This window comes from Podarcis tiliguerta (assembly GCF_965153285.1).
Source record: "Podarcis tiliguerta genome assembly, chromosome: 3".
NCBI lineage: Eukaryota > Metazoa > Chordata > Lepidosauria > Squamata > Lacertidae > Podarcis > Podarcis tiliguerta.
Window position 1 is genome coordinate 83,106,028 of NC_139536.1, and position 22,779 is coordinate 83,128,806.

The 22,779-nt window shown below is 41.1% G+C and overlaps 1 protein-coding gene across 6 annotated transcripts in view; it reads right to left on the reverse strand.

The window, feature by feature from the left end:
* COL19A1 (collagen type XIX alpha 1 chain) overlaps positions 1 to 22,779 on the reverse strand; it is a 178,937-nt gene that overhangs the window by 81,064 nt on the left and 75,094 nt on the right. For all 6 annotated transcript variants that reach the window (XM_083431524.1, XM_083431520.1, XM_083431522.1 and 3 more), the window contains exons 12-15: positions 21,169 to 21,213; positions 9,283 to 9,336; positions 2,415 to 2,468; positions 643 to 678 (exon numbers count right to left, since the gene is read on the reverse strand). In XM_083431524.1, the coding sequence (XP_083287650.1) occupies positions 643 to 678; positions 2,415 to 2,468; positions 9,283 to 9,336; positions 21,169 to 21,213 (189 nt within the window). The remainder of the gene's footprint in view (positions 1 to 642; positions 679 to 2,414; positions 2,469 to 9,282; positions 9,337 to 21,168; positions 21,214 to 22,779) is intronic.

A 22,779-nucleotide genomic window follows, 5' to 3' on the forward strand; every position in this document is an offset into this window, starting at 1 on the left:
TGGGGGGTGCAGGGGGCGCCGGCCGCACCGGGCGCAACATCTGGGGGTTAGGGTTAGGGGGGGAAATCCACGGGTTAGGGGGCGCAAATTACTTGCCTTGCCCCGGGTGCTGACAACCCACGCTACGCCACTGCCTTGTTGTTTAATAGATTATATGGCTTAATCCACAGATCTGTGTTCCATAAATGAGTCAGGGGTGAGCAAAAAGGGTAGGTTCACTCCAAAACACAGAGAAAACCAGAAATTCCTCACTGCTACCTACAATCCTTCAGTTGTCCCACTGAAGACATTGCCAGATTTGCAAGGTGATGAACAAAATGGCAGAAATTGTTAAAAAATGCTTGCATGGCTTTGTTTCACACATTCAGAAGAAAAGCAAAGTATGCTCTTAAATGGGTGGGAAAACATGCTGTGCACAACTAAATATATCTGCTTTTCCTTATACTATTTCAGGATTGAAAATGGTATAATTGCAATAGTAGGTTACAAATCACAGGATGCATATTTTATTTCAGAAAAAGAAGTGAGCAGCTCATTTAACTATCTTATTAACAATCTACTGACAAGCGCAGCATTAGGCAACCCAAAAAATAAACATTGACATGCATGAGAACAATCTCTTCTTGCCTCTTGTCTACTTACACTTAGGGCAGCTGGTCCTGGAGGTCCCATATCTCCCTATAAAATTAGGCAAAAACCAAAAGTCAGTGATCTTTTCACTCTAAAAAAACTTAATTACACTTTTAAAAAATATTTTATTGATCTTTTAAAAACAGGAACACACGCACACTTGAAAGATGAGTACAGGATTCCATCTCTGAAAGGAAAGAAACCCAAAGCTTACAGCTTCAGCTGCTCCTTCAACTTACATAGTTCTCCCCCATTTCTTTTAGGTAGGTTAGGATAAAAGATGATTGCTGACCAAGGTCACCCAAGTGAACATCATAGCTGGGTGAGGTTTTGAACTAGATCTGCTTCGTATTAGTTCCAACACTCCATAACCATTACATGACACCAGCTATTTTGTTTTGCTTATCAGACAGTGTCTGGTCAGAGGTCTCTCTCTCAATATATTGGAAGAATATGTACCAAAATGACCGCTCACCAGTTGCATCAGTGGGCAGCTTTTGCGACTTGGCACAGGCTCCCCAGCCTCCAGAGCCATGCCATAGCTGCATAGCCATTGCTCCGTCTCCTGGGCTAGCCACCGAGGCTGCAGGGCTCCCGCCTGGCCCTGGTTTAAATCAGTCAATGCCATGGCGGCAGCCTGGGGGACAGAGCAAAGGCCAGGTAAGGTATGCGCCTGCCGATGCCATTCAGTCAGCTCAGAGCATCAGTGGAGCAGCGTGAAGAGCTGAGGACCAGAGAGAGGTTCATCGGAGGATCAGGAGGACGGGGAAGAATATGTACCAAAATGTGTTGCTACCGCGGCAAAAAAGGGAATGCGTGAACAAAAGCAGAATGCCCCGGAGACATCACACATTGTACATTTAAAGCACTCTGGTGCATTTTAACAGGCATGACTTCCCTCTGGAGAGGGAGGTATACATCCCCCAAAGAACAAAAAGAAGCAGGGGGAGATCTATGTAATATGTGTGTGTAGAGGGGAAGGGATCACCTTGTTGGCGTCCATCACTCTTATGGAGGGAGGGAAGATAAATGGATTGCATAAGCTTTTGTGGACCAGAGCCCATTTTGTCAGATGACCAAAGCATTCATTGATGTATAGAGAGAAAAAGGGGGGGGGGAGTTGTTTTACAAACTGAGAGCAAAGGACCAAACAACTGAGAGTGGTGCAGATGTGTCACATTACTATGCAGAACACAAACGGATACAAGATCCAATCAGCAGAACACAAATGAATACTAGATCCAATCAGGTGTGACCCATTCCCAACTCCTGGGTGCTGGAGGTGAACGGGCTCAGCAATATGAATAGGGCAGATCAATACCTAAAGAGGGATAATTACAAAATAATTAAACTATTTATAAAATGCTGTAATGTAAAGGTGAAGCAGACACGCTTGGCTTAGCACACATAATACTTGTCATTGCAACGCATTTGCTTGCTTGCAGGGAAGATGAGTAGAAGCAAGGAGAGAAATGGAGGGGCTGCATTTTTCCAAAGAAATACAAATTGCAGTTTGTGCTCTCCTACAATGTGTGTATTACCAGGGACCCTGCACAGCAAATGAGCAACCATTACAGGTTTATTTGTTTTTCAATAATCTCTTAGTGATACAGAAATAACAGCATCAAAAACCAGAACAGTGTAATTATATGCATATTAAATTTATGAGCAGTGATTGTTCTAAAGTGATTTTTGACCATTTTCCTCATTAAACAAGCCTTGTCTGGATATTCTGGCAAATCATCAGGATTTAGTCATTTGCGTATCCACACACGAATGAATACCTTTTCTCCCTTTATACCAGCCACTCCAGGATCACCGGGATCACCTTTCAAACCCTATGGATTAAGCAAAAAATAGTAATAATTATAATAAATAAATGTACCATTACTTCAGCAATACATTAATGCATGTGCCAGCAAAATAAAGCCTTGAGGCTTCTTTAAAATTGCAACCAGAGCAGTGAAGCATCAAAGAAGAACCAAAGAGCTGTAGCAGGTTGTATGAATTACTTGACATAAATTATGAAATGCATATGGGAATTTTGCAACACTGAAAAACTCATCCCCTTTCACTTTTGTAACTTTTTCCTTTCTTTCAACACACTAGCTTATGGAAACAAAGGGGAACCAATGCACCCCACACTAAATTTTCAGTTATTTAGAGGAGAGAAGACATTTCATGAAGCATCCAGAATGTGGGAGAGATTCAAAAGCATGCCTGTTTAACAGGAATAGTCTTCTCATCATACTAAAAGACATCTTGAACCAGAGAATAGACTTCTCACATTTGGGGATCAGATAAGAAACAAGGGTTATAAATGCAATGTGAAATGTGATAAGATGTAGTAGTACTATTACTAAAATTTGTGTTTCCCCTTTCTACATAAATATCTTCAACAGGACGCGGGTGGCACTGTGGGTTAAAGCCTCAGTGCCTAGGGCTTGCCGATCGAAAGGTCGGCGGTTCGAATCCCCGCGGCGGGGTGCGCTCCCGCTGTTCGGTCCCAGCGCCTGCCAACCTAGCAGTTCGAAAGCACCCCTGGGTGCAAGTAGATAAATAGGGACCGCTTATTAGCGGGAAGGTAAACGGCGTTTCCGTGTGCGGCTCTGGCTCGCCAGAGCAGCGATGTCACGCTGGCCACGTGACCCGGAAGTGTCTTCGGACAGCGCTGGCCCTTGGCCTCTTTGAGTGAGATGGGCGCACAACCCTAGAGTCTGTCAAGACTGGCCCGTACGGGCAGGGGCACCTTTACCTTTTTTATCTTCAAATCAGCTCACAACAGAACATCAAAAATGCAAATCAATACAACCTTACAATAACAATAAAATATAATTTCATTTTGAAACATGACAATCCAACAAACAATTCGCTCTGATAATATAAACATTATGACATTTAAAGACACCATAAAGCACACTTATCTTTAAATTAATCAATTAATGACATTTCTATTCAATTAATGTCAACAATATTATTGTTAGCAGTAGTAGTATTGGTGGTAAAATATATTATTATGTAATATACTATAGGTCACAGGAATTTATTTCCAGCTAGTCTGGCAGATTATAGTTTTTAGAAGAATAAAAACATAAATACAATACAATGAATGAATATATAATCACTGTAGTATCAGCTTAGGTGGCTGAGATTGGCACAGAAAAAAAAAGTTATACATGTTACTCTATAGGAGAATCATGATTCATGGCCCCAAGTCCTCCTTCCTCCTCCTTCAAGGTTTCCTAATACTATAGCTTGTTTTTCGGTAACAGGAAAGCAAGTGGCACTAAAATGATAAGCAACATCTGTGCTCTGGGGGGAACAGAAACATTAAATCAGTCAGTATTCAAAATACTCGTATTTGTGCAACTTCACTTCCTGCAAAAATTACATTAATTCACCATCTGGAAGAAAGATCATTTAGAGCTATATGAGCATTTAAGTATCCACTTTGGATTAAATGGTGGATGTTGTCAATAATTCTGATTTAGCTTTGATGTGGCCTTTATTATGCATGCCAGCAACAGAAGAGTTAAATCTGAAGTAGTCTTTGATTTATCAAAAAGAGACAGGCCAAGCAAAGGAAAAAGAAAGTGAGAGGAAGGCTTCTCTATGGCTTATTAATGCCTGTGCATGAAATGGTATAAATGCAAATCATGAGAATCTGATTTCTGAATGAATGTTTAAGGTTTCTGAATTGCTATAGTCTGAAAGTGGAATTGGTTTAGGTGGTAACTTTAGAACACAAATGGAATAATATCTTCCATCAAAGAAATCACTTCTGTGGCTGTATTTACAGGAGAGATGGAACTGAGAAAAAGACACACAAGGAAACATATGCTATTGCTTAATAATTCCACAAGCGCAATAAATCCACAAACCTCACTCACTCCTAACTGGTATGTACATAGCATGATGCTATTTAGAACTTTGTTGCTTAATTTGCAAAATGGGTGAGGTTGAATCAGGCCAACATTTATCTGCCCTTATTTGAAAAGAGCTATCTTCTCCCAGGAGTCTTTCCCCCGGATGGGAAAATGGGAAGATAGGAACTGATAGATACAGTCTGGCTACATAGAAGAGGCCTCATGAACTTGACTCCTAGGAAGGTTACCATCAGCAATAGTTGTTTGCAATAAAGCAGAAGAACCTGTATCAGGTTAGATGGGATATTTTATGTGCCCTGCTATGATGGATCATTCTGAGCCCTGTTGGAACGTTCCATCACTGCTGTGTCAGAATTGACAGCTCATCATTTACCACCACAACCAGGCTGAGGTGGTTAGGTCCTCTTGGTGCCAAAGGCTAGAACTGTACAGGTGTAGAAAGTTTAGCCATTTGCAGTTTGACTGATGCTGCACTTACATCTGAGGTTCTGGAAGTGATAGTGAGGAACATACCCTATCGTGAAATCTGTGCTTGGTGCGACACAGCAGAACACAATGCTGTTGAAATGTGGGTTCCACTCATGCACACAGCAGGCATGATATCAAGGTCACAGCAACGATAGTAGCTTTAGTAGAATTAGTATACCAGCATTAGGAGCTGACAAGTGTTGTGGCTGAAAGGGTGAGGTGCTACCATTGCCTCTTAGTGATCTATGACTGTTCCCTTGCTGGCAGCGGCCTTTTAAGTTCAAGTTAGGGTGCCAACTGAACATTCTCATTGCTGAAAATAGCATGTATCTGAGTCATTCAAGAACTTTAGCACTCTGGCTTCCGTCTAAGATCTAGAACCGTCTCTCATTTGGGCCTGCACGTACATGCTCCCAAATGTGAAACTGCACAGAGGGAAACGTAAGATTATTATGCTACATTTCATATTTGAGCTCAAAGTACAGAACAGACATGTAGCGCACTAATTGAGAATGGAGCACACAATTAAAAATAGCACTTCCCCCCTTTAAAATTCCATTCAACACATGGGTATAATCATTTCCTGGCCACTGCTCTCCTGTATTCTAAATAGTCATGTAGTTAACCATGGCTATCTTTACTCATGTGCACCCTTCTCAAATGATGTGCTACGTGTGCCACAACATTGTACCCAGACACAAAGTGACAGTATGAAGACATCCATAAACATACAACTTTACCTATTTATTTTTTTAATACACCAGCTGTGAGGAGGGTTGGGTAAACTGGTGTTAAAGCTAATTGATTCAATGGCCTTCCTAACAAGAACGCACTTTTAAAAAATATACAAAAAAGGTTGCATACCAAGTAAAGACAGCTAGAATTTCCAAGGGGGAAGTAATTATGTCAGTTAGCACAGCCCTGTGACCTGCTTTTCAAATTATATTGTTTTTAACCCTACCTTATGCTGGTTTCCTGACTATAAGCTGTTTTTAGAGAAGTCACTACACAAGGTGATAGACAGCCTGGAGTGACAACCTGTTAACCCATTACCTTTTTATTGCTCCATAAATGCTTGCTGTTTTTCTTCTGTTCTTTCAAAAGCTTTTCATTCTTATACAGGTGTATTAAACAAACAGCATTGTTAATCGTGAAAAGAAAGAAAAATGCTCATTTTGTGAAGAAAATGGAGAAAAGACTAACCAATGCAGAAAGGCATTCTAAGAAAAATGTGCCTGCTTTAGTACCAAGGGAACTAAAAATATGATAGCAAAAAAGCAAAGTAAACAGCAAAAAAATCAACAACAAAACCACCTCTCCATGCACAGGAATATAATCAACTGCTAAGAAAATCAATGAAATCAGGATATGCTCTTGGGTTAAGGCCTGTGTGGCGTTTTCTTCTATTACTTTGGAGGGGTTTTTTTTGGTGTGTATGTGTGTATGGATTTTATTGCGCTAGCTAAAGGCCATGGCAACATCCAAAGAAGGAAAAAAGGAAAGGAAAATACACACACACAAACACATACACACAGTAGTCGCTACATATGAAGTAAAACCATGTTCAAAATTACACAGAATGAAAAGTAATTCTCAAATAAAATGTGAAAATTAGATGTCAGAGTCCCCTTTGCGATTGACCACTAGCCCATCCGGTTCTTTCTTCCTATTCTTCTTAGCTGCCAGGGCATAGCGAGCCACTTTATAAGTCACAGAGACATCAGCATCACTCAGCAGCCATTTCACCCCCTCCATCCTGGTTAGATTTGTTTCCTTCATGAAAAGGGGTTTTATGAATTGACTTCTTGGGTCTGTATATAGCGGACATTGTAGTAGGTTGTGGCAAATGTCCTCTACACATGGTCGCCCACACTTTGAAAAGTGTGGCCTCGCTCCATAAGGAGGTAACGGGTTCAAGGCTACTATTGAGACACCCTAGTGGGGCTTGTTGAAAACGGCATTTTGATTGCCGTCGCCCCCCTCCCAGTCATGAGAACACAGACTCCGGAGCTTTAGATGATATGTCACTGAACCAAGTTATTTATCTTCACATTTAGGGTGTGCTCTTCAACCATACATCCCTCAAAGCAGCTTACAATAAAACAAGTCTAATACTAATATGAAACACTTCAGTACAAAACCACAGGGGGGAATATATAAAACAACGACATCTCAGGTGCACTTTTCTAATTTCAGCTTACAAGAAGATTCCAAAAGCTCCAAAGAGCTGGGGATGTAGAACAGATAGAGTTACACTGGTCCACATGGGCCCTCAATGGTGTGGGTCTGGTGAGATACAATACAAGTACCACAACAAATAAGCCTTGTTTCTAGTGGGAAAAGAGAATCATACCTAAGAGGGCAGCGTGACCCAGAATAATGCCTCTCCAGCCTTCTAGCTGTACTCAATCCAAGGGTTAAACACAAGCACAGTCTCCTTACTTGGGAGAAGAACCGTGCAACAAACTGTTACTGCTACACTCTTTTTCAGAGCAGAGCATCTTTGCTTATGCCTAGTCATGTATTCAAGAACTCTGCTTATGAGCCATTGAACCAGGTGCCCTGTACCGAGAGTTGATGCTGAGACTGTGTGCTGATTTTATCAATAAAGTTTGGGGATTTTTCAAGCTCAGAGTCTGACTCTTTCATCCAAGGGTGGGAGCCAGGAAAAGTGCAATTGGTGTGTGGAGTGGGGGAAGATACACAGAAAGAGAGTGATTTTCTGTGTGCAAGGGAGTATATAATTTTTTAAAATGTGCATCAGGGTTTATTCAGCATCAGTAGTTTTCACTTCTCACTGCTGTCAAAATAGCCCAGGCACACTTCCTTTCTCCCAGTATACAAAATAATGTTAGGAATATCAGGGAGTGCTATAACTGGCCCCGGCGGAGAATGCATTGACACAATCCTCCAAAGATCTCCCGTTTATGTTAAATATGAAAATAGTGCATACATTAAAAATGTTATTTTAAAAGTTAGGAAGGCAACATAGATTGGATGCCAAGCAAACTGGGAATAGCAACATGAATGGCATTCATAATCAATATTTATGCTGTTGGCTGGATTTGAAATTGTAGTTCCTGGCTGACGTGCTGTGTGTCTCCAGTGTGCTGAATGGTAAAGTGGAAGGTGCGCATGGGGAGTTAACAGACAGTTTTTATATTCAAACCTACGGTAGTTCCTTATAAGACTAACTAAATAAGACAGCAAGTGCAAACCATCTGATGATGGGAAGGAAGTTAACTATTGAGGATGGACTTTCACTGTTTCAGGCTTATGGCTCCAGAAAGAAACAGTTCTTTCACATTAGATAGATGAAAAATTTGTAGAAGCATGGGTAGGAAAATAAATAGTGTCAGTCGGGACGACTTCATCCGTTTGCAGAAGGGGGTTTGACCAAGCAGAACAGGAGGCAGAAAAGTCATTTTTGCTCATTATTTTCTCCCCACTGTGGTGCCTCTATCACCTCCCCCATGCTGTTCTGGAGAGTTTTTCCAAACCTTTGGAGCAGATTTGCAGACACCATAGGAGAGGGGGAAGGAATAGGCAAAAACCGCTCTCCCCCCTTCCATTAACAGAGGCTTCTACTACATAAAAAGTCCCTCTGCAAATGGAAGGCACCATTGGCTAAAACCCACTGAGATTAAACAGATGTGTTGGGCGCAGGTAAGTAAGGTAAAGGTAAATGACCCCTGGGCGGTTAAGTCCAGTCAAAGGTGACTATGGGGTGTGGGACTCATTTCACTTCAGGCCGAGGAAGCTGGTGTTTGTCCAAAGGCAGCTTTCTAGGTGATGTGACCAGCATGACTAAACCGCTTCTGGCACAACGGGACACTGTGACAAGTGCCAGAGTGTACAAAAAAGCCATTGGGCGCAACATAAACTGAAGCCATAACTAACTTTCTGTGCATGCCCACCCACTTCTGAGTGTTTGGTCCAGTGTAGCAAACTGCTCATACCCAGTAAGCAGTAGCAGCCAGTATGCTTGGGCAGATCTGCAGTGCCACCAACCCAACACCGCGGTCACCACAGCCCAGCTGGATGTGGCGGGAGAAAAGTTAACGGCAAAACGGAACTGTGCGCATGTACTGGCAGGAGTGCTGGATTAGCTCCATTAGTGTATCCATGCAGCCTCAACCTCACCATCACCCTTTGCCCCTAACCAAGCCCTGTGCAGGTAAGTTGTAGCAACACCAGTGTTAGGGTGGCTCTGTTTCACCACAGTGACTGCTGCTGACAGGAAGACAAAGAGCAGTTACAAAATAAATCACTGAGGATAGGTAAAACATTAACTCACATCTCTTCCAGGTGTTCCATCTGTTCCTTGCTCTCCGCTATCTCCTTTTTCACCCTAGGAGAAAAAAACAAGCAATTCTTTTAACATTCTTCAAAAAGCGTATCTAAATGGAGAACAATTATAGAAAATTTAAAAGAACAACGACCTTTTTCAGTATAACGTGTAATTGCATCGGGAAACTATTGCATTTTATTTTTAAATTTTTTTTTGCACTAAGTACAGTTGAATTCAGACACATACAGCAAATTGAAAAAGTATAGCATCACAACTCAATGGATTCAGCAAGGTTTAGTAATGTTCAATAAATTCAGTAATGTTTAGTAACAGAATTCAGAACCAGGAAGGAAAATGCTACCATAAAAATTACAGTAAAATTTGCTAACTGAATTTCACAGTTAAGAAGAGAGAAAATTTCAGATGCAAAAGAACTACAATTGGCATTAATTATTCTTGTTTTTCCACCACCATTTGTTCACATCCTCCATATTATCACCATCCCAACAACTTTCAACCTGCATCTGACAGAGCAGGCTCTGGTCCATGGAAACTTGTCGGAATAAATTAGCTAGACTTTAAAGTGCCACAAAATTTGTCATTGCTGCTATTATCCTAGCAGCTTCTGCTTATAAAATACTGACTTAAATTGCTATGCCTTCTATGTCATCAGAAGTACCGCAAACACAAAAGCTGGGAATGGATGGTTAGTAGACACAAGCTTTACCTACACAGTATTGCAACTGCAATTGAGCCATTATAGGATCAATCTGTAAATTCCCATTCAAAGAAGATGGTGCAGTAACCAAACCCCATAACAGACTTGAACTCAGGTGCAGAGGAAGATAATAACCTTGCTGCAGCAGTTTGCCCTGCTGTGCTGTGCTGATGACCCCTTTTTAAAAATCACGGCAGATGTAGAAACCAGGACTGAACAGCGGGAGTTCTCTTCTTTCAAAAAGTGAGCTAAAATTAAAGAGAAATGGCTCTCCTAAATAATGGGCTATTAATGTGGGGAAAATGGCAACCAAAAGTGGTGTTTACTTGACATACGCTTTTAAGTTACTTTCCCCCCTGCCTTTTAGTATACATTGTATTTTACCATTCTGTCTAGATGCTGTTTCATCTTATTGTTATTTTATTTTTGATTTGTGTATAATTGCCTACTGACATTTTGAGGCTTTTCTTTTACGCTCCGCACCTTAGTGGTAGAGTATGTGCTTTGCCTGCAGTTCACAATCCCAGCATCTCTAGGTAGGGATGGAAAACACTTTTGCCTGAAACCTTGAAGAGCTGATGTCAGGCAGTGTAGAAAATACTGAGATAAATGGACCACTGGCGTGGCTCAGTACAATGCCTTTGTGCAAGCATCCCTAAACTCGGCCCTCCAGATGTTTTGGGACTACAACTTCCATCATCCCCAGCTAGCAGGACCACTGGTCAGGGATGATGGGAATTGTAGTCCCAAAACATTGGGAGGGCCGAGTTTGGGGGTGCCCGCCTTTGTGGTTCTGGCTTTTTTTTACACTTTTTGTCTTACTGTTTAGCTGTCAGTAATTTTTCACTGGAAAAGTGGCAGGTGGTTCCTAAGTCCAGGAAAAAGGAAGGCAGCCTGTTCTGGAGAGGTGGGGGTGAGGGTTGCATTTCACCTGAAGGATCAGGTGTATAGTGGCCTCAGTGCTACAGGATGCCTTTTAACAGGCCATAGTGCTGGTGGGCCTTTCTGCAAGGGACCATGAGACACTAGTCCTGAAAGATATTCCCTGGCTGCCAATACATCACTGAGCATAATTCAAGGTGCTAGTTCTTACATATAATGCCCCCAAAGGCTCAGGACCTGTTTACCTGTAGAAACACCTCTTTCCTTACTGCCCTGCTTGGACCTTGAAATCAGCTCGGGATGAATGGGGTCAAAGGAGTTATGATCCACCAGAAGGCCTTCTGGCATCCTAGCTTTGGAACATCCTTTCATCTAGGGTTAGGCTGGCACTGATTTTATCCATCTTTCAGTGCCAGCTGAACACCTTCCTCTTCATGTAAGGCCTGTGCTGGAACAGATGTGATAGATATTGGCAGTTTTATCTTCTGCTTCTTCTATTTTTCTTGTATTTTAAATTGTTGTAACAATTTAAACAATTTAAGATGCAGAATAGACATCTTATTTTAAAAAAAAACTGTCAAGCTCACGCTTCTCTATTTCACTACAAATCGCTCTTTTGCAGCAAAGAATGGGTCTGTCAAATTTTATTACACACATTTGTTTGTAACACTGTTGAGACCCTGAGGTTTTCATCTTTAGCATCAGTTCAGGTGTTCACCTTGGTTTAATGAACTATGGCTTATTCAAGCAGAATAAGCATGGTACTCACTGCATCTTTCCCCTGCCTTCTCTCATGCGCTGTTATGAAAGACCTTTGTGGTTTGTTAACCCATAGTTTCCAGTTACATCTGAACTTGGAAACTGAGGCTTAATATCAGATATTAAACCACAGTTTCCCAGTTCAGGTGTAGTGGGAAACTGCGGTTTAAGAAGAAACCCCCAAAGACTTCAATTATTGCATGTGAGACATGAGGTAAAAGGCACAATACTTATTTCTGAACCAGGCATTAGAGTACAAGCAACCTCTCCATCAACAGTAGCAGCACAGCTAGTTAGCTGATTTTTGAAACATGTCTGGCATGTTCTTAGGTCTTCACTATTTTATAATGGCTTGACTAAAGCTGGTGACTGCTCAGCTAAGCAAAAACAGGCAGCCAAGAGGTAAAAAAAATGTATTATTAATGGCCCTATTGTTGATTATTCCTGTTTTTCAATGTGGGCATTGACATGTATAAATGAGAAGCTTCTAGCAATTACTGAGATCAGTTTCTACTGAGCCACAAACCTGAGGCTGCAATTTGACTTGCATATAGGTGATCTCTGTAATCCCACTACACTCCAGCAGTTATATGGATATATATATATATGGTCACAACATGTGGCAACTTAAGTAGGTGAAATTAAGGGCAGCTATAAAACTTAAAATGTAGATTCACTAGGTTCTGAGAATGAATGCTATTCCTGAAAAATGAAAGGGGTTATGTTTCTCTAAACTCCCATATCTACCAAAGTTGAAACTTAGAAGAAGAAGAAGAGTTTGGATTTGATATCCCGCCTTTCACTCCCTTTAAGGAGTCTCAAAGCGGCTAACATTCTCCTTTCCCTTCCTCCCCCACAACAAACACTCTGTGAGGTGAGTGGGGCTGAGAGACTTCAAGGAAGTGTGACTGGCCCAAGGTCACCCAGCAGCTGCATGGGGAGGAGCGGAGACGCGAACCCGGTTCCCCAGATTACAAGACTACTGCTCTCAACCACTACACCACACTTAGCCCTTTAAAAAGGAGTACAATATCAAAGAAGAGTCTCTATATTATTCATCACTTTAATTCTGTTATTGTAACAGTCCAGAACTAAGTTGACTCAACTAAGATGATTTCTGCTCCATGTTCTTAACTCAAAGCTATTTCTCCAGTGTAAACAATATAGGTGTACTTGACTTCCAGCATATCAGAGCCTAACTAACCCTGGAATTTTCTTCCAAATTTTATGCCTGCTACTATATACCCAGTTTAATGTTTTGCAGGCTGGCAAATTTATAAACTATTTTATAAGTGTTTTTATTTTATTTTGTAAACATTGCTTATGTTCTAATTCTAGAACCTTAAAACTGATGTCCTACAATTGTTGTGGAGTTGCAAACCATCAATAGGGGCCGTCTGAGCTAGAAAAGAGTTGTAGAACCAAGGCTAGTGGCAGCGATATGCTGGGGAAGGGAAGAGAGAGAGCCAGATGGAAATGGAAGAGTGGAAAGGAAAGCAGAGAACAAAGAATAAGGAAGCAATTGTTAGAAACTCTGGTTTCATTCAGTGAATATGGTGCATTCTTCTTCCCTTGAAGTCTTTATTATTTCCTTGAGTCTACAAACAAACCCATCCTATCCTTCACTTTTTCCACATTACTGTTCATTACTTCTTAGAGCACTGTGCCTTTTTATAATTTACTACTGAATTCCAAGAGTGCCACAAAATAGTTCCAATAATGGCTGGTGGGGGAAAATTGTATTCATGGAAGCAGCTTTTTGTTGTTGCTGCTGTAGGGGCTCTATCTCTTGCATGGGTCACCACGAACAGAACCTCCAGTCTTACATTACACTGTTCAACACACACACACACACACACACACACACACACCACCCCTTGAGTGTACTTGGTGTTCAGAACTACAAGCACTTCACAAGTAACTGCAGTGAGAAAGAAATGAATACATATCAAGGCCAGCTGGTAAACAGGTGTGACTAGATGGCGAGTTGAACAGATCCATGCCTGGTTCACCATGTGGCAACACTAGATAGCACAGCCAAGTTTGCAACTTAAACTGCCATACTGATGCAAGACTTCAGGATTGAGTGGCAGCAGAATACACATAGACTTTGTTGCAAGGTGTACATTTGGCAGTAAACAATTAAATGACCACCTTGCTGCGCTGTGCATGGACCCACTCCACTCATATTCTCACCATATCAAAATGGGGAGTTCCCCTGCTGCGCAAGCAACTGAGTAGTTCTCCCCATCCTCTAGAACACAGTCCTCCACAGCTCATCTCCAAACATCCAGCTTCTGCCACTACCTCAGCTGATATCTCAGAACTCCATATCCAAATCATCCTGGCCAAAACCAATGAATACACTCAGTGGCTGTTTAAAAGCCCTTTACAGACAGGAGAGTGCCTCAGGAGAAGACTCCAGACTTCAGACTTATTTCCCTATATTTGCCCCCTACTTGGTGCACACACTCCCCACATGATGATGCCTTCACTATTTCACCTCACTTTCTCCCCATCTTGTACTGACAACAAATTAGAGGGAAGAAAAACACTCCCTTACTTTGCACTGAGGTAGCCAACATGATATCTGAGAGGAATTCAAGCATTTCTCACGTCTCCTACCAGCAGTCCTTACTAGAATGACAAAACAAATGCTGCCTATTCTTAACCCTGAACAAAGTAATTGGATAAAAAGTCGTAGGAAGCCATGCTGGTCCCTCCTGGGGGGGGGGGTTAAAAGCCACAGTATTATGATACCTTCATGACCCAAAATTAGGTGTGAGAAACCTGTGGCCCTCCAAATGTTGTCAACTCCAAATCCCATCAGCCTCAGCCAGTGTAGCTATTGGTTAGAGATGATGTGGGTTGTAGTCCCACAATACCTGGAGAGCCACAAGTTCACTACACCTGCCCTAAATTTGGCAACAAAATTACTACTAGTAGTAATCCAGTCATTACTACTAATTTATAAAGGTCCCGCTCCACAAGTCTCTGCCAAGTGAAGCGTGTCAGGTACCTTAACCAAGTTATTTGGGATGCTATGAATAAAGCATAGATCTCTGAAGAACAGGATTTGTCTTCTCACATAGAGGCCTTTAAATTCCTACAAATGGTCTTTAGCAGAAAGGTCGCCATCTTAGATGCTGAGAATTTTCATGTACAAATATTTTTATAACAACAATATCTGCAGTATAACAAAGTGCAAGGGGGACACTGCTGAATCCATAAATGAGAGATTTTAAAAACAGATTAGACAAGCACCTGCCTTAGATGTGATTATGAGTAGCGGATGAAATACATGACACTTAAGGTCACTTACAGGCCTAAATTCTATAATTAGCCTTGCATTTTCATGACTGCCAGTTTACAACTCCATATAAATTGGGTCCAGATAACAGTGATAGTCAGTCATTTCCCCTCCAGATGTTTGAATTTAGCAAATTGGAACACTGAGCTGAAGACACAGGCCTTTAGGCCTTTGTTCTGGTTTGCAGACAGAGATCTGGTATGAAGGCTCTCCAGCTTGGAGGCATTCCCTAGTTGCATTCATGCTGACTGAACCAGACTGCTCCCAGAATTACTGGAAGGATGCTCTCCCAGTAAGATGACAAACCTTGAGAATAGAATATAAGTAATAAACAAGAAATGGGGATGCAGACATCTCTCCTGGGATCACATAGCCTTGATCCCCACCCCACATCCCCACTCTTCTGCCTCCTACTGGGATATTTATATCTCCTTTGCAAAACTAAAACAATAGGGAGAGGGTCATATGCAGTGTTCTTCAGGAAGGCATGACCAAAAAGGCTTTGGTGACAAACAACCAGAAGAATATAAGAGAAGCAAATTTTGAAAGCGCCCTTACTGCTCATGCAATAGGTCAATAAATCATATTTTAAGATTGATTTCTGATTTCTAGCTGGAGAACATTCCAATCCTTACAAGAAACAGAAACTAGCCCCGTTCCCTTTTCTTTTAAAAGGTAAGTCAGGAACCAATCTTTTCCTGTCAGTAGCTGACAAATGGCATTACTCTCACATAATGCATTTTTAAGACATCAACATTTACTGTGGATTCAGCAGACTGCTACAATTGTTGTTTAGAGACTAGCAGATTCCGCACAGCGATTACAACAATGTCAAATGTGTGATGGACGGGTGAGCATGTATTGTAAAGCCTCAGCTTCACAAGCTTCTGATACCAGTGTGACCTCTCAGTTTATATTTCTGCAAGTTCCTTAATTTGTTATACTTCCATTCCAGCCTTCGTTTGAAAAGCTCAGGGCAGTGTACAGAGATTTCCCCTGCCCCGTTTTGCTGCTGCAACAAACTTGTAAGGAAAACTAGCCTATGAGATAGCGTCTGACCCAATATCACCCAGTGAGTTTCATGGCAGAATAGAATCTGGGTCACCTCTGCCTAAGCCCAACAAGGCAACTATAGGCTAATCCACACTTACCTTTTCTCTGCTCTTCCAGACACAGTCTGCACTTTAAAGCTCAGTGTCCAATCGGCTTATTTTTTTTTTTGCTCCAGAGCTTTCCTCACAAAACCCCAGTCTTTAAAGCAGCATTGGAGCAAACATAAATCTGCAGAAAACCTGAATTGTTGTTTGCTTTGATTGAACACTAAAGAACAGTGCATGAGGACCCTCCGTCTGCTCCGAATGAGTAAGAATAACAAAAGCCAGGCTTCAGAGTTTGCTGGATTACGACATAGGACAAAAGATGGCAGTCTGTTAAAGGCAGCTAGCTGAGGGTCAGAGCCATGGCTGATGCCCATCTGAATCCAGAGCTACTGGTATGCCTACAGGAGAAGCAAGACCCTCTTGGGGTGTCAGTGCTGTGAATGCATCCATTGTAGGCTCAGGTTGTATATATGTGTCAATAAACCATGTATCATAAAGACACCACAGTCTCTGCTGTGCCTCATTTCCAAAAGGAAACACAAACCCTAGGTAAAGCACTTGAAACACCCAGAATCTTGCATCACTCGGAGATTGGGGGTGGCATGTAACAGTATTATCTACTTAGGTTCTCTATTTTGCAGGAGAGTTACTTCTGGCAGTTAAATATCTGACTGATAGACATTTTTATAAGGCTAAAATCCTATGCACAATTTCTTTGGAGTAAGCCTTACTGATTACAGTAGGACTTCTTTCCAAGTAAATATCTATTAAATCGGACGGCGTCATTTTCTCAACGAGAAATGGACTTGCTTTTAATTTTGACTTTTCACTTAGAATTAATGAATCTTCTTACCTCCAGTATTTCTTGCAACATGCACTCCTAGATGTCTAGCACTCTGAGAGCAAAGAAGTTAATGCTGTTTCTCCTTTTACATTTTGTTTCAATTTTTATTTTTCTCATCATGTTACACATACCATTATTAAACACTGGAAAATCAATAGCCCACTACAAAACTGATGCACTAGAGGCCACGTTCTTTGCTAGAAATACTTTATTGATTTTATATAGGTCAAATTCTCCCCCTCAATAGACTATTTGCACCTGGATATTTGCTGCTGCAAGTGGAAATCAATTTCTGTTCTCTAATAAATTTAACTTTTTATCGTTCTCAGAACAAAAATAAAGAGCTGCAAGCTGTTTTCAAGAAGGGTATTGCTCACATACAAATAGTAATCTGTATGTTGTGGCACAATCCCAAATTGGGCACAAGAACAATATTTTACTACCCTGTCCTCTTTAGTTTTTTCTTGTCAGAACATTCTTTTATTGCCAATTATATACATTAATTTGTCTTGGCCGAATTCAGTTGTAATATGCTGCAGGCTTCCATAATTTGCTCTTCTCAGAATAGGGGGTTCCTTGCAAGCATGAAAGAGAAATAAGCCCTTGGCCTGAGCTCTGCAGACTTATTTGTCAGGGTAACACACCACACTTGCCAACTACAATACAGTAATATATGTTCTACTGCTACAACACTCTCCTCTTTGAAAAATTATCCTGAACCTTAAAGTGTCCAGTCAAGCTAAGTCATGTTAACAACCACTTCATTAGTTTTGTAACAAATGAAAAACTGAACCAAATGGAGTGTATTTGGTTCAACTTTCATTCATTGCAAAAAAAAAGAAAAAAAAAAGGTAAAAGTGGGTTCACACTCATCCTCAAGTGAGGGAGCTTATCTTCTTTGGCAGAAAATGGTATCTTCCCAGCGGCTGTCTCCTGTGATTGGTCCCCCAGCTCCTCTCCTCTCACGACACATCTCCTCCCTCAACCAAAACAAACAACAACATCTCACAAATTAAAAATGGCTCATTCTAAAGATCAGAGACCACAATATTCAAAATAGTTGCTTTGCAAACAAACTGCTTTATATCTTTTTTTCTGATCTACCAAGATACTGCCGTGTTTGCTCCCGCACCCCCCACAGGACCATCAGAGCTCTCAACATTTTTGACCCACCAACGTGTTTCCTGAGCAAAACTCCATTATAAGTAAGTGCTAGCATATGGTTACTTCAGGTTTTTACAGCTTCTGTTCCCCAGTCTTACATACTTTCAAGAGTGCTGCTTCTGAAAATGTGCAAAAAAATGGGAGCAGTTACTGCAAAAAGATGTGGGGAGGACTTAAACTTTAAAGCCAAGAGCTGTCACAATGCAGCCATTCACAAGAACCTTCCTCCGTGAGACGTACTCCGCGCAGGTGTTGGCTCACATTAATAGTCACCCCCAGACATCTGTCACACAAAGCAGATGGTAATAGGCTTAATCAGAGAAGTGCAGCATGTAGGATTGTGTCCAGGATGGCTTCCCTATCCCATCTGTAGGTCAAAGCTGTTTTCTGTTATTATTGCACATCCTTCTGCCCTTGCCCTTTTAATCCATGCTTGGGAGTGCAAAGGGAATCAAAAGGACCTCACTTCACTCCATTACTTGCCACCAAATCTGATACTGAGCTGGTTTGCGTCTCACACTGTGCCAGTTTGTTTTAAACCAAGGCTTAATCATGAACTTGCCTCCTGCCCCCAGCACAGGATTCCTTAACCCCACAAGGCGATGTGCACAGCATGAACAAGCCACAGCACACAGCAGTAGTAAGTCATAACTGCACCAATGTTTGTTCTTGGCTTATATCTGGCTTACTGTTTGTGGTTTGCCATGTCATTCAAACCCAGATCGCAGTCGGAAGCAAACAAGCCACGATCTGGGTTTGCATGACATGGCAAGCCATACTGTGACCTGTGCATCTGTGGGAGCAGTATAAAGCCAGGCCAATGTTTTCAAACAAGGACTGGGAACCTGTGGCCCTCCATATATGGTGGGACTATCACTGAGCACTGGCCATGCTGGCTGGAACTGATGGGAGTTGAAGTCTAGAGGTCCACAGTTTCCCCACTACCGGTTTCAAAAATCTACAGCCTAGTGTGACACATGAAAGGGGCCACTGCATGGGGGGGGGGGGAGTGCTGTTTGGAGCATGGTTGAAAATTCTTAGCGGTTCAATTTCAGAAATGTAGAAAACGTTAGTTCCAAATTCAAATAGAAACTTTTATTTCATGACTCATGATATTGTATATATGGGGCGGGGAGGGGTGGTGGTGAAGGCCCATGTTACTAATTTGCACTTGCCCCAAAATGATGCTTGGGCCCCAACTATGTGTAAAATGGGATGTTTTAATTCCCTCAGTGAATAGGTGTTTGACACATTCCTTTCTTCAACCTCTCTCTCCCTCTCTCTTTCTCCCTCTCTCTCACACACACATGAATGCGCGCACACACAGTTCTGGCTTTCCTTGTCAGAGGCAATTCCATTACATCAGTATATTTTGAAGGGCTATAGATTATTATCAGCATCTATGCACTAAAGGACTGCTGAATGTCAAACTCTGTTTAAGCACTCAGAGATTCCTATAATATTTTGGACAACCACAAAACACTTGTTAGAATCAAGACCAAAACCAGAAAGCTATTAGCATTTGTGACTGCACATTTTTTCAAAGTCTGCATTAGAGTGAAGGAAAACTGAACACAAATAGTGCAGCCAGAGTGGCAGCAGCAGCTGCAGCCATCCCAACCTGGTGCCCAAATAAAATACAATTGTAAGACATAAGGATGCTTTGACACAGCTGCTGGGAAGCCACTTAAAATCATTAAAAGGTTAATTGAGAATTATTTAAAAATAAAAACATGCTCAGATATCATCCAAGCATGTCCCTTTTATCCATCTCACAACTGCTAGAAATAATGGAAGTTGATAGTAACTTTTCTCTTTTTGCAGTATCACTTGCATTCCTAGATGGTCAAAGTTATTTTTAATCTGTTGCATACTTCAAATAAAGGGACGCAGGTGGCACTGTGGGTTAAACCACAGAGCCTAGGACTTGCCGATCAGAAGGTCACAGTTCGAATCCCCACAACGGGGTGAGCTCCCATTGCTCAGTCCCTGCTCCTGCCAACCGAGCAGTTTGAAACCACATCAAAGTGCAAGAAGATAAATAGATACCCCTCCGGCAGGAAGGTAAACAGCATTTCCGTGCGCTGCTCTGGTTCACCAGAAGCGGCTTAGGCATGTTGGCCACATGACCCGGAAGCTGTACGTCAGCTCCCTCGGCCAATAAAGCGAGATGAGTGCCGCAACCCCAGAGTCGGCCACGACTGGACCTAATGGTCAGGGGTCCCTTTACATTTAAGCAAATAAAATCTGTCCTAGTCTAGGTGCCACATGCACCAAGCCAACACAGCAAACTTTTTTGTCATCTGAGGGCCTTTAAAATGAAGCATGTCATATTCAGCCTGTTCCCTATGCTTCATCAACCTACGGCTTCTAAAAAAATAACCACTAAACATGTCACCTGCTCAAATCCAGTTCAGTCACTCAGCCGACCCCAGAAGTCCATGAAGCTACTAGCAAGGTTGTAACCCAGTGAGGATGGGATGGAGACACAAATAAAACTGGCACCCACCAATAATGCCTATTCACATGGCTACTGTGAATTGTGAGATTGCAGGAATCCCTTTTGAAGCTGATGTTGGAAATCACATGGAGTCCACCATGCATCACATCTGATGATGGACATGAGATTCCTCTAGTGATTGCAGCTATAGTTATTACATGATTCTATGAAAAAGGGTTAGCTGGAAGTCCTAAACGCAAAAATACAATAAATTACTGCTGGCAACCTTGTAACATCAGTTACCAAGTGTTTTGTCAAGGCTGGGTTTATGATGAAATATGAACAATGGTTACAAATTCACTTCAAACAGTAAATGTCACATTTTCGAAAATAGTTTTCTTATTACTAGACTGAACAGCAGAAGCCTTGCACTGAAGTGCTCTATCAGTGGCCTAGTTCACAATAAGCCGTTCAACAAAGTATGGTTTAAATGGGAATGAGAAGCATGCTTTAATCTATAGTTTAATGTGACATGCGAACTAGGCCATTATCTTTATAGAAAGTAGTTTTGCATCTGAAATAGTGAGGACTGGGTCTCAGGTGAAGCTAGAAATAATTAAGCCAATATATAGTAATATCAAATAACATCAGTTTATATAATACAGTATTATTTACCTTTTCTCCAGCTTCACCTTTGTCCCCCTTCAAGCCATGTTCACCCTGGTTTTGGGAGCAATGTAAGAAGTCAGTAGCATGCAAAACATCTAAAACGACCATTTCAACATATTGAAGCAATGGATACTGCTTTACATTTCCCCTTTTGTGTTTCTATGTAAGAGGAGGGAAAGCTAATTACTCACTTCTTAAAAGAATTACAGAATACATTTTGACTCATAACAATGATTGAGATGGGGCTTCTAAATATACAAAAACCAAGCCTCAAAGGACCTTCATCCTTCGATGTTTCTGTGTCGCCTTTATTGATGATAATGTTAACGTTCTGAAACACTTTCCTTTTATTAAAGCAGGGAAGCTAAAAATACAACAATAAAGGTTTGCATAAAATAACTCGCCATTTCAAATCTAATATCCCCATGACGTACCTGACAATTTCAAGTTTGATCAAAATAGCTTGCACCATCTTTATATTTAACAAACTGAAAAGAGGCCTGCAAACCTTCACACTTCCTTATGATCCTATATATTTGAGGTGTATAGACAACTTACTATCTTACGTCCTGTTAAAGTACCTCTGGGTGGTTATAATCTCCAATAGTTCACTATTTCACTGATCCTATTCCCTTTTCTTGTGTTCTCAACAGTCATATGAATGCCATGCACAGAAACAATCTGACTTAATCGCTAAGATCACCATTTTACTACTCATGGTAGATAAAACACTGAGGGCTATTTCTAGCGGCAGACTTTTTATTAGCAATGGAGTAGCTGAGAGACAGGCATTTTACTGCCTTTTTGCTTGAAAATGGTCATTCAAAATAGCCACCCAAGCTCTTATTTCCTGTAAAACAATGCTTCATTGATAGATCTGAAAAAATAGGGGTTAACTGGAAAAATTATTATATAGTATAAGCAACAGAGACACATAAAAAGATGTGCACACACATAAAAGTGAAAGAAGTTTGTTTAACTGTTGCAAACCCGACAAATGTTATAGATTTTAAACAAAAATGCCTACATATATTATAAAGTTTTCTTGGGCAAATGTGAATATTTTAAAAAATATTTTAACAGCACACCCAGTCTTATTGATATGATGTGTTCTTGCAGCATGTAGAACATATTGCTTATCTAGAGATCTCAAGCTGAGAAAATAAGCCTGGATATTAAGGTTTGTATACAATATCTATTACACTAGAACGAAGAAGCTGTGTGATTTCAAGAATAGTTTCTGGAAGCAGTGTTTGAATGCATCTTATGAAAAATCACAATACGTAAGTTGGATAGTCTCTCTAAATCTGGGAAAGATGATTTCCCCCCGCTCCCCTATCAATAGATTCACTGATATAAAGTACTGCGCAATAATGACCTTTTAATCACCAAATATACACAAAACATATTTTGTCATGTTCAATGCACATATCTATGCTCCCACTGGTGCTTAAAAGAACACTATTACACTACAGGTTAGTATCAAACAATGGGCCCCAAGTTTTTACACAACATTAGACTGGAAAGAAGCCAACATTGTGTTTTCCTTCTTGCTATCTCTGGACCACCTTTCGATGTATTCATCTACTTATCATATTTGACTTCCATCAAGCAGTT